At 37.7% G+C, this 12,668-nt stretch overlaps 1 protein-coding gene across 7 annotated transcripts in view; it reads right to left on the bottom strand.

Annotated features, from left to right (window-relative positions):
• Rgs7 (regulator of G-protein signaling 7) overlaps positions 1-12,668 on the bottom strand; it is a gene marked incomplete at its 5' end in the record, with an annotated part of 458,438 nt that overhangs the window by 58,776 nt on the left and 386,994 nt on the right. For all 7 annotated transcript variants that reach the window (XM_013520541.1, XM_005374822.2, XM_005374823.2 and 4 more), the window contains 3 exon segments: positions 7,764-7,845; positions 7,952-8,028; positions 9,447-9,511. In XM_013520541.1, the coding sequence (XP_013375995.1) occupies positions 7,764-7,845; positions 7,952-8,028; positions 9,447-9,511 (224 nt within the window).

Genomic DNA, 12,668 nt, shown 5'->3' with positions numbered 1-12,668 from the left:
TTTTAAAAAAGTTTACAGGAAATTTTAGGTTTACAGAAAATCTGAGCAGTGTACAGTACAGAGGATTCTCCTGCCCTCCCTCATCCCACCCGGGGTCCCATCTCATAGTAGTGTGGTACGTTTGTTTCAGTGGATGAGCCAACATGGATGCATCATTAAAGTATATATGCTAATTAGGGATCACTCTTGGTGTTGTGCATCTATGGGTCTGACAAAGGGATAGTGACATGCATCCACCATTAGGCAGCCTAAGAAATAGTTTCATTGTTCATTTCCTGCCTTTCCCATTCAGTGAATCCTGCATCAGCAGCAGTCTCTGAAAACCACTGATCTTTCTCCTGTCTCTTCAGTTTTACCTTCTCTACAATATTATAAAATTGGAATCCTACAGTATCTGGTGTTTTACTTAGTGCTATGCATTTAAGGTACTTACATGTCATTTCCTGACATATTACTCATTACTTCTATTGTTCAAAAACATTCCATTGTATGGATATACCACAATTACTTGTGTAAGACATATTAGTTGATTCTAAGAACCACAGATAAAGCTATCATAAATACCCATGTACAGGTTATCGATTCCTGTGTGCATAAAATTATTTAATTTTCTGGGTAAATATCAAGGAGTACCAACACTATTCCATATGGTAAGATTAGGCTTAGTTTCAGAGGAGACTTCAAAATTGTCTTCTGAAGTAAATGTTCCATTTTGCATTCCCCTCACCAAAATGAGGGTCCTTGTCATTCCATGTCTTCATCATCCTTTGATGTTGCCAAGATTTTGAATTTCTTGTCATGCTAACAGATATGTTGTAGTATCTCATTATTATTTTAATTTGAAATGTCCTAGTGGCATTAAAATATAATGTTGAAATTATTTCTATATATTTACTTGGAATCTGTGTGTTTCTTCTCTGCAGTGCCTGTTCAGATTCTTCACCCATTTTTAATTGTTTTGGTTCCTATTGTTGAGTTTTAGAGTTTTTTGCATAATTAGCAGCATACTAGTCCATTATCAGCTACATATTTTTCTAATATCCCCCCAGTCTGTGGCTTATATTCTCATTCTCTTAAGAGTGTCTTTCACAGAGGAAAGTATTTTAATTTTAATGAAGTCTAATTTAATAACTACTTTCCTCAGTTTGTTCTTTGCTCTGTTAATACAGTGTATTACACTTACTGATTTACATGTGTTAAACTATCCCTGCATCCCTGGGATGAATTCCGCTTGGTCATGGTATGTAATCTTCTTGATGATTTGCTGCATCCTGTTTGCCAGTATCTTATTGAGGATTTTTGCATCTATGTTCATTAAGGAGATTGGCCTATAATTCTCTTTCTTAGCTGAGTCCTTCTCTGATTTTGGTATTGGGGTAATGCTTGCTTCCAGGAATGAATTTGGGAGTTCCACTTCTCTTTGAATTTCATTAAAGAGTTTGAGAAGTAGTGGTGTTAGGTCTCTAAATTTCTTGTAGAATTCAGCAGTGAATCTCTCAGGGCCTGAGCTTTTACATCTTTGATTTCATTGATTGATATTGGTTTATGTAGGATTTTCATGTCTTCTTGATTCAGCTTTGGAAATTCACATGTATCTAGGAAAGTATCAATTTCTTCTGAATTTTCCATCTTATTAGAATACAAGTTTTTGAAGTAGGTATAGATGATTTTCTATATTTCTGCAGGGTCCATTGTGATTTCACCCTTTACATTCTTAATTGCATAGATTTGAATCTTTTCTTTCCTTTTTTGACGAGGCTGGATAAGGTTTGTCAATTTTATTCAATCTTTCAAAAGCCAACTCATTTCATTGATTCTTTGCATTGTTCTCTTAGTCTCCAATGTGTTACTTTTTACTCTGATCTTTATAATTTCCTCCTTTGTATGAGCTTCTGGTTTAGCCTGTTAATCTTTTTCTAGAAGTTTGAGGTTTACCATTAAGTTGTTTATTTGTGCTTGCTCTGTTTTGCTGATATGGGTATTCACTGCTATAAACTTCCCCTTAGAACTGCTTTCATTGTGTCCCATAACTTTTGGTAGGTTGTACTGCTGTTTTTGTTTAATTATAGAAACTGTCTAATTTCTTCTTTAATTTCACCTGTGTCTCATTGGTTGTTCAGGAGGGTGCTATTTAATTTCCATATGTTAATGAAGTTCTTTTGTTTCTGTGGCCATTGATTTCTAATTTCATTGCACTATGATCTGATAATATGAGTAGGGTAATTTCAATTCTTTTGCATTTACTTAAGCATGTTCTATGAGCTAGCATGTGATCTACTTTGGAGAATGTCCTGTGTGCAGCTGAGAAGAATGTGTATTCTGATGTTGTGGGGGTAGAACACTCTGTAAACATCTAAGTCCATTTGCTCAAAAGTTTGGTTCAGTCTAATATTTCATTGTTGATTTTTTTTGTCTGCTTGAGCTGTCTTTTTGTCACAGTGGGGTATTGAGATTCCCTAATGCAATTGCATTAGTGCTTATTTGATTTTCAGGCCTGTTAATATTTCTTTTATATAGTTAAGTGCACTGGCTTTTGTTGCATATATATGTACGATTGTTATTGCTTCCTCTTGGATTGCTCCCTTTACAAGGATGTAGTGACCTTCCTTATCTCTCTTAATTAGTCTTGGCTTCAAATTCACTTTGTCTGCAAATAGAATAGCTACTTCTGCTTTTCCCTTGGTTCCTGTCTCATGGCATATTGTTTTCCATTCTGAAAAAAGATTTTCATATAAATACCCTCCACAAACATTTGCTCCACCAGAATATTCCATATTGATTTATTTGAAGAAAAAAGAAAGATATGTAGGGAGTTTAAACACTTTTACCGGAGTTATGGAACTATCATCAAGGAGGAAGGAAGATGATATCCTATGGCCACCAAATTTTTCTTGACCTTCTAGCTTTCTTCTGACAAACAGGTCCTGCATCAGGGCTTGGTTACCTTTAACTTAGTTTCAAAATTAGTTCTATATCTCAAAATATCCTGCACATGCTTGGTACTATATCTATAACTACTGACAAGCTCTCTCCCCTCCTGATGTCTTTTTGTCCTATTCAAGATGCTCTCAAACAAACCTACCTTCAATGTTAGCAAAATCGTTTGAAAATCTCATATTTCTACCACTTCCTCATTTACTCAAATTCCAAATTTTTCATTATGTTGTGGTCTACAAAACACTATGTTTAGTTTTAGGGAATTTTAGATAGAACATCTGCTCTTCAAAAGATCACAGTCCAACAGATTTCAATATTAGTGTTCTGAGGAATCCCAGTGAAACCAATATAAAATGCTAATACAGATGATATATAAGCATTGGATAAGGAAGGCATAAGTAAATCACCTATTTTCATAATTTTGCAATTAGTATTTGCTTGATTTGAAATCAAGAAGAGCTAGATAATTATTATTTTTTTATTTGGAACATTTGGATGAAAGATATTTCAGTTTCTCTTAAGTATTTTTATTCATGAAGTCTTCACTGAATATTTATTATTCATCCCTAAACTAATGACTTGGGGTAAAAAAAGATGGTGATCTAATTCTCAGTCAATGCCAGGAGGAACTCTATAAACATTACTAACTTATTCTCTACCCAATTACTGCCTTTTCTCAGCTCTATTTCTGTATCATTATTTCCAATCTCTACCTGAATTTATCTCTTCTGTTGTTTGATGTTGGCAAAGATTTTAGATAGTTCTAAGTTTTAGGAAGCTTTTACATTAGCGTGCATAGTATATAACCTCCCCTGACAGGAACTGCCTGAAGGTAGTTGGGTACCTCCAGGTCAGAGCCTATAACGCTTGAAAGATGTGCTGAAGTCTGGGCTTTTGAGAATTGCCAAAGGAATGGAAAGGATACTTCAAAACCAGAAGCAAATTATGTCACAGCGTACCTATAAACAGATACATCATTGACGGAATATAGATAAGTATCTATGACTCCCTTGTGAAGGATGAATGCATACAGCTACAAAGTCATTCTTTCTGCAGCCACTTCCTCTGCCTGGAGCCACAATACTTCTTGCCTTTAACTCTTGCTTCACTACCAGCAACTGTGTACATGGCCAAGTCATATAAGCACCCATGATGAGCTGTATCTCTTCCCAGAGCAATTGGCAGAGTCACCCATATCTCATGATGTGTTGGTGACTATGCCCATAAAATGTTTCCACTGGACTGTGAGTTTTAGGAATAAGGACTGTGTTTTAATCATTTTCAATGCTAGACCATACTATAACAGCTGGATCATACTAATCCAGAGTAAATGGTATTGCTACATGATAATGCATGTTATGGGAAGGGTGACACGCTCTGTTTCGGGAGTTTCAATTCAGATTTTCAAGGAAACAAGGATTAATCATTGCATTGGAAAGTGGCTCCAGTACTGATACACTTAAATTTAAAAACTGAGGACAAACATCCTTATACAGCTCAAGAAGTTCCTTAGGACATCCTTTTAAAGGGTCAACATGGTTGCACTCATTAAAGGTACACCAGTTGATAAACACCAAGAAAGGCCATTGTGGTAATTCTGGCATTGGCTCAACCTAGGGGGCAAAGTCCCAGTTCCAAAATAAAGGCCCACCTAAAAATACAAACATAAATAAAACTGAAGAACTCAAAAATAAAGCCAGAGAAAGAGAGAGAGAGAGAGAGAAAGAGAGAGTAAGAGAGAGTAAGAGAGAGTAAGAGAGAGAGAGCTAATACTTAGCCATCAGCCCCATGATAACCACCTCAGTCTTAGGTCAAGTCAGTCATTTCACACAAGGTACCCCCCAAAAGAAAGAATGGAATTATAAGGCTAGAGGCAGGGAAGTGGTGTCAGGAATTATTTTTGTTTTTAATTATTTTCTTATATTATCTGAATATAAAGGAAGGCTGTAATTCACCTTGATTGTATTCTGTTTGATGTACAGACATTTTTGAAACTGATTACATGTAGGTGTCACATTTACTGTATCTGGCCAGATTCCATTTTTCTTGCATTACCCATTTTGGGAACACTTTTGTGCCCCTTCAAAAAGGAAGTACACATTTGTTATCCACATGCCCAATAATGTGCAAGCTGCTTTTAAACATCCAATGTCACGGAATGTTCATAACATAGCAAAGGAAGATGTATTTCCATTTTCTAAATGAGGTTTCTAAATCTCAGAAGATAGATAATTACTGTATACAAGTTCAGCCTAGTACATAACCTTCCTGGATGCAAAACCCACTGCTTCCCACTCTGTTGCATGTCTCCCCATCTGCTATGGCTACTCACCTATGGCTGACATGATGAAAGCTGGACAATGGCACCAAAGGACTGTCTCTATACTCCACAGGGCAGGGTGGCATGCAACAGTGGCCCCAGGTGATGCCTGCTCAGCCTCTGGACAGAAGACCCTGTCTTGTATTTTCCTGCAAGTAGGCTAGGGTTCTACATTTCTCAGGTTGAAATAACTTGCCCTTAGAACGCAAAACCTAGTTTAACTGATCCTGTCTAGAAGATATTCAAATTTAGCAAGATGACAACCACAGGGCAGAAAATTCTTCCAATGACTGCCACAGCAGGACAGGCTATGAAGAAGAAACCCAGGTACCAGGATTCTTATTCCACTTTAACACTGCAGTACAGGATTTCAGGTCTAAATATAGTAATTCAGGGTTGATTACAACAGCTGCAGAATTTATTTCTAGAGATGAACAGAGTGCATAAACACTCCTGGAAATTATTAAAAGTATTGCTGTTTTTTCCTATGCTACTTCTACTTTGTGGGCAGTTATTTTAGAAAATATTTATTGTTATTAATTGACTACACTGAAGAGAGATGTAACTTATGCATTTGACTGAGGAAACAGCCATTCAAAGCTTTATGAGACTGAAGCCCCTGTCCTTGTCATCTTTATCATTTATTTCACTAAGTGGTCCTCTAAGGACCCAGAAAGCTAAAACAAAGACAAAAAAAGCTACATGACAGACATGGCCTTCAGACAAATGTTGGCATTTCACAAACATCTGAGACCACTTTAAAATATTTAAACTTTAAATCTGCCAGTAGGTAATGCTTCTAAAGTACTGTAAGGAGCTGAAGTGTAAGAAAAAGAAATGGCTGAAGGTAGCATTGTTTTAAGTGAATACCATTCTCAAAGGCACACAGGCAAGATGATCAATGTAGCTTTGCATACCATCTTCATGGTAGATGATATAAGGCTCCTCATACGCGTCTTCAAGTTGAATAAGGGAGATGCAGCTAATGGCTTCCAGTTGGCCTCTGAAGATGGGTTTTCCTTAGGTTGACCTCCTACTTGTAAGCCTTATAAGGGACGGGGCAAGGACTTGGAGGACACCCACTGTGCTCTTCTCTGATGGCAGGGAAGGAGGGAGGGACAGGAGCCTGACTCCCATTAGAGAGAAAGAAAAAACCATAGGCAGATTCTGTTTCTACCAGAAGTGCACAAAGTATGAGCCATTCTTAGGCGAAGGAGCAGAGTGTGATTGACGACCAGTTTTCACATTCTGAAAGCCTGAGTATGGAATGGCAGTGGACAGTCAGGGGAGCTGATGAAATGGGAGTCCTCCTAGGTTACCAGGAAGGCCCACGTCACATAAGCTCAGTGAGGCTACAGATGGGCCACCAGCTATGCAGGAAGCATAATGTGGACACACATAGCAACATGATGTGTTGACAGGTTTCTAGAGGCTACTTAAAACAAGCACACAATAAAAATCCTACTTCATATTCTTGCAAAAGCTGTGTGTGACTTCATAATCTTTTTTCAATACAGAAATAAAACTCAAACTGAATTTTAAGTAGAAAAGCCAGTTAGTGCTCAATTCTGTCTTGAGAATTGAAAAGAGCAAATTTAAAATAGAAATTAACAATTGTGTTGCTATTTGAAATAGAAATATATATACAAACAAACCTTTGGAGTCTTTCTGTTTTAGTCTCACTTGGAAGGTAGCTGACAGGAAAACTTTTAGGTATCCTTAAGGGATTTTTGTTGACTGGTCACTCACTTTGTAAATCTACTATTTATTCTAGTAATATTTATGCAAATCTTGTTATCTACTACCTTGTCTGTATTTAAAATTGATAGAAGAAAAAGACATTGCATCAAAATAGAGATAAATGGATGAGATTAGACATGCTACTTTATAGATGCTCATAACTATGGTTTAGAACTTTCAATGAAGTTTTCTGCTACTAATTGATCAAGTGGACTCAGTATTTGTCACACAGAGACAATGTAACATTATCAAAGAAGAAAAAAAAATTACTATATTCAAGTCTGCTGCTACAACATTAAAAGTAAGAAGATTTGAATTCAAAAGCACTTAAAATATTAGTCTGCAAATGTCACCAATAGGTGATTAACAGATTTTTTTAAAAAAAGAAAAAAAAATAACATTTGACTTATCCATTCAGTACATGGCCAAAAATGTAAACAGTAAGCTACAAAAAACTGCTTTCTTTTTCCTTTAAGTATTTGTCCCTAAAATATTTTTCCTTAAGTGTTTGGAGCAGCACCCTGCACTCCAAATGTCAAAACTCAGTGGGCAAGTGATGCCATGGAAGAAAGATGCATAGTTTTATAAATGCAACACTACTGAAGTGCGGTCCTCTTACTGACAGTGGCAAAGTTTACTGAACGCATTGACTGGGAAGTGTGGGATGTATGACGGAGAATCCCAGCCTGTCCCTTGCCCTCGTCGGCACCCTCACCTGTCACAACTGGGAAGAGGGATTTGGGAGCCCGGGGGTGTGTCTGCTCACCACAGGTCTGTGTACATCCCAGAACGCTCTCTCTTGGCTATCGAGGATCTTCCTTTCGATTTTGTCTCTCTTCTTGTCCACTCTGTCAACATCATAAGGACCAAGAATAAGTAGTGTTAAGTGGAGGGTCTCTCTGAGCAAAAGGCCACAACGTGAACAATCCTTCCAAAAGACTCACAAGGACTCACTTTGCTTGAGCTTCCGCTTGCATAAAAATGAACTCCCACTTCCGGGCAAAAGCTCTCTGGAGTCTGGCCAGGCTCTCCTGAAAGAGAAGCCGCAGGTGAAGATATGGCGGTGATTGTCTTTACTATTCCCCACTAGCTTCTTTACCACATGGATTTGTGAGGAAGACAAATACAGAATTCTAAGGCACTGAGTGTAGCCTGGTTCTAAATGACAAGCATGCTCAGTAATTCAGCTACAACAGGTGTGACAGTTAAACTGGATCGTCGACAGAACTGGCTGAAGAGCTGAGGGCTTAGGAAACCCACTTGCAGCTGTGTCTAGGTGGGTCATGGAGGTGTGACCTTGACGCTCTGTCTAGTCTCTGGCTCCTGCCTCTCTGGCACTGTCCACCCTCCACTCTGCTTCAAACGAAGCAGTTTTTCTCCACTGTTATTTTTCCACCACGATGTTCCTGTCTTGCAATCAGCAGACCATGAAGTACATCCTCTGAACTCCGAGCAAAAATAAACCTTTCATCCTTTAAATTGTATAAGCCCGGTATTTGTTTCCAGCAATGGGAAAGGTGACTGAAATAACAGTCTTGGAATACAGACAAATAACATATTAATTTTTGTGAATGACTTACCTTAGAGAACACAGCTAAAATCCAATGTGTACTCAAATATTAAATCCAGTATGTGTTAAATACTTAATTTACCCCATATGAGAAAATGCTTAAGACTAAGCTCCTGGATTTTTCTGTGCTCATCTTATGGAGGAACAGGAAAATGATGCATGCATACTGATGATTCAATCAGTGCATTCAGGTCTTGGCAATACACGCAAACTTTTATAGCCCAGTCCTCCACATGGTGGTTTGAATTCAGCAAACCACAACACAGCAACCATGTGTCCAAATTACACCCAACTGTTTCATTTGCCCATGGTGTAGCCAACCTGAAGGTTTAGCAAAAACCATGTTCACATGGTGAAACTGATTTTCATTCTCCTTGTTTGGATATTTCCCTTGTGTGAGTGTGTGTGTGTGGTACTGGTAGTAAATGCAGGACCTTCTACCACTGAGCCACATTCCCAGCCTTTTTCATTTTTTTATTTTGTGACAGGGTCTTGCTAAATTGCCCAGACTGGAGTCAAACTTGTGATTCTTTTGCTTCAGCCTCCTGAGTAGCTGGGATGACAGGCCTGCACCACCACACCTAGCCACTGGCATATTTATCTGAAAATATTACAGTTAAGTCAGTTTCAGAAAATAAGATATGCTTTTCCCTCCTACACTGAGAATGTGTACTTAGAATTCCACCATCCTCAACACGAACAAAGAGAGGAAGGAAGCACACAAGGACTTTTTAAGCCATTCGGCTGCCTGGTCCACAGATATTGATCCCTATGATTCACAAATGCAGAGAGTTAATGGAGAGAGTGGTCAGAGATGACCAGAGACCTTATTCCCTTTCATTTTATACCTTTCTTTGCCAGAAAGTCCTTGGTACTTACAGCTTCATAATCTGCTAGCTCTAGCCTTGCTTTGTTTTGCATTGTTCTCTTGCAGAGGTAAACAGCTGAAAGGAAAAAATCAAAATCAGTCGTTTTGGGCAGCTTCCTAACACATAGGTACTGTAAATAAAAACAGAGCACTACAAACAGACAACTGTCACTTTCTCCCCGAGTTGCAATTGTTTATTCCATACAAAATGGTGCCTTTTAAAGACAAAAGTAAATAAATAATTATGGAACAGTATTATTGACATTCAAACAGTAGCATTATGATGGCATAGTAAATGGACATGTTAAACAACCTGGCAACCACTTCTTTACATGGTTGTTGTAATTTTAGCATCCTGAGCAAATAAGTTGGGATAAAACCTCATAAAAAGGACATTGGTTAAATGTAAAAATCTAGATACACCAGTGAAACTATTTCTTGAAAGGGAGTTGTATGAAGAAGGAGTCATTATCGGCATACTCAATTGCTTTTAGAGTCTGCTGTCAGCTTTGAGGACTTGCTAATGTCAGTTAATGGTTTCTTGACATCTTTGCTGCTTCCTTTCACAAGAGCAAGTAATCAGTCAGTTGTTTTGTTGCTAGAAGTAAAGGACAACAAAACATCTCAGCTAGCTAAAATACCCTCCCCTCACTCCACTTTCCTAGAATTGGTCCCCATGGCTATCAGATAAAGGCCATCCTGGTAGCAGCTTTGAGAGGAGAGGATGGTGACAGCAGCAATGCCATCGAATACCTTCCCTTAGTTACTTCAGGGTACCCTCGTGACTTCTGATATCAAGACACACAGGGTCTTCTGGTAGAGTTCCAATTTCTAGAATATTCTTATCTTTTTTTATTAAATGATATCTGGGTCAATGAAATTCAATCTGAACTTAAATGCTGAGTAAATCCACTGCTTAAGGTATGTTAAATATTACTTCTTTGCAAGGCTAGCTCTGTGGGGATGCTTATGAAAACCACCTTTGCACTAACCTGTATTTGCCTTAGTTTTGGATAAAGAAGTCAAATGAGTATGCCTGAGGAAAAATGATGCACAGACAGTGCAAATGCAAGTGCTATTTTCTCAATTTCTGACCTCTAAGGTTTCTGGTACCATGGCATGATGCTAACATAACTACAAAGGCAATAACTTTGGATATGGTATCAGAACCAATCATTCTATGATTTACCATTTATTTTACTTTTGTACTAGTATTAATAATTTTCAAAAACCAGACTTCAAAACCAAAACTGACCAATATGTTAATTTTCTAATTGTTCATAGTTTACACTCACTCCTGTAGGAACTCTTTCTGTAGAGGTCTTTGTAACTGTAATAAAATAATATGATGACCTCAACAGGTACTACAAGAAATTGTCCCTATATGTGCAATATTGTTGAGGGAGTCTTCTCATAAGAGAAAGGTTAAATCTTCCTAAATAATTCTCTAATTTTTTAAAAAATCAGCTTTCCTATAGAATTACCTTTAATCAGATCTCAAACCCTGCTAAGCACTTCACCAGCCAGCTCTGCTCTGTCACTGTGCCTCTTCCAGTTTATCATTTCTGGTCATCTTTGTTCCTTCCAACATCATTCCCCTTTTGGAAAACATTTCTAAAACTCAGTAGGCCAACTCATAACTCATGACAGGAGTGGGGAGAGGTATTTTTTAGAAAACTATTTTTTTGAAAGTGTGCACAAAGAAATCGTGCATTCTATAATATAGGTATCCTTCAATGTAACTAAGAAAATTATGTAGGAAATCATTAAAAGTGTGGGCAAAAAATTTGTTGAATGAATGAGTGAAATGACTAGATAAAGGAACGAATAGGACATTGTCAGAAGGAGCTACTTAGAAGTCAAACTGATTCAAAAGATAAAGTGTTTTTAGGTACCTACTAGACTCTTTGGTAAAGAGAAAGAAAGGGAAAGATAAACATCTAGCTTAGCAGAGTAGAGAATAATCTGGATGCTGTTAAAGATGAAGTCAGTTTGGTCAGGCCTTTCCCTGAGCAGTCGAGCATAGACAAAGTTGTAGTATGCTGACTGATACAGACAAAACCTTTACTTTTTATGAGCAGGAAGCACCAGGACAGAGGAAAATGTGAATGAGGTAGGAGGCCTAAGTAGATGATACAAGATCCAATTAGGATTCAATTGCAAAGAAACTATGCCGAGGCCCAGTGTTTTGGTAGTGACTCTTATCTGGGCAGTGAAAGTGTTGTATATGGTGTTATGTCAGGTGTAGGTCCAGATACAAAGAATGCAACCCTTGAATACTTTCTGCTCTGCCAAAATACTGAAAATGTCAATCAGAAATAATTTCTGTGGTTCTATTTTAAATATTTCCTATCATTGAGGACTTCATTTCAATTCCAAGTTTAAATATATACCCTACAGTAGGAGATCCACAGTGATACAACTTGGAGAGCTTGGTAAGGTCACACATGTAATTTCACAAGAGGTTCTGCCACTGTGTAAAAGAAAGCTTGAAAAGTGCTAATGTGCTACTCCTGCTTAAATGATGAAAGTATAGAATTTGATTCAAGGGCAACTTAGAATTTGGATGGAAAAGTCAGAGTTTCTATATCACATCTCTAATTGAATAAAAATTGGATAGAAAGTGAATGCTGATATTAGGTATTTTCTTTAATTTCATAAGGCTATGAGGTGTAGCAGTCCCTGGGAAAATGTTGATGTCACATTAAAAGTGTTTTAGTATCATACCACACAAATCAGCAAGAACATCACCAAGATCCCAATACCCAAGTATGGAAAAAACATGAGATACCCAACATATAACCCAAGGAATGCAAATGAAACTTATCTGTCACAATCCAACTCTATTTTAAAAAGTTTTGTAATGTTTATTCTGTGGGATAATTCTTCCTCTCTTCTTGAATTTAAAAATTCAGGCAATTTCTTCTTCAATTTTGTTGTTCATTCTTGGGCAGTTCAAAGAGTGCAGAGTTGCTGCAAATGTCCATCTGAAGTAAGAAACTCCAAACAGAACTCCAGGCTTGGTTTAAGGTTGGGGTCTTCTCCTCTACCCACCTTGTGGGGGACAGAAGCATAGGTGGCTTCTTTCTCCACCTGGCTTTTCTGTTCCTCCTTCCCCAGGGACCACTAAATAAGGCTTCTAATCCTTCTGGGGTTGGAGTAAATGGATAAAAGAGAGGAAAGCACAGCATTTTTTTCTTCATTGGAATAGATTCTTATGATATTTGATTCAT

This window comes from Chinchilla lanigera, unplaced genomic scaffold, assembly GCF_000276665.1.
Source record: "Chinchilla lanigera isolate Chin_1 unplaced genomic scaffold, ChiLan1.0 scaffold00005, whole genome shotgun sequence".
NCBI classification, from domain to species: Eukaryota; Metazoa; Chordata; class Mammalia; order Rodentia; family Chinchillidae; genus Chinchilla; species Chinchilla lanigera.
This window is presented reverse-complemented; position numbering and strand designations above follow the sequence as displayed.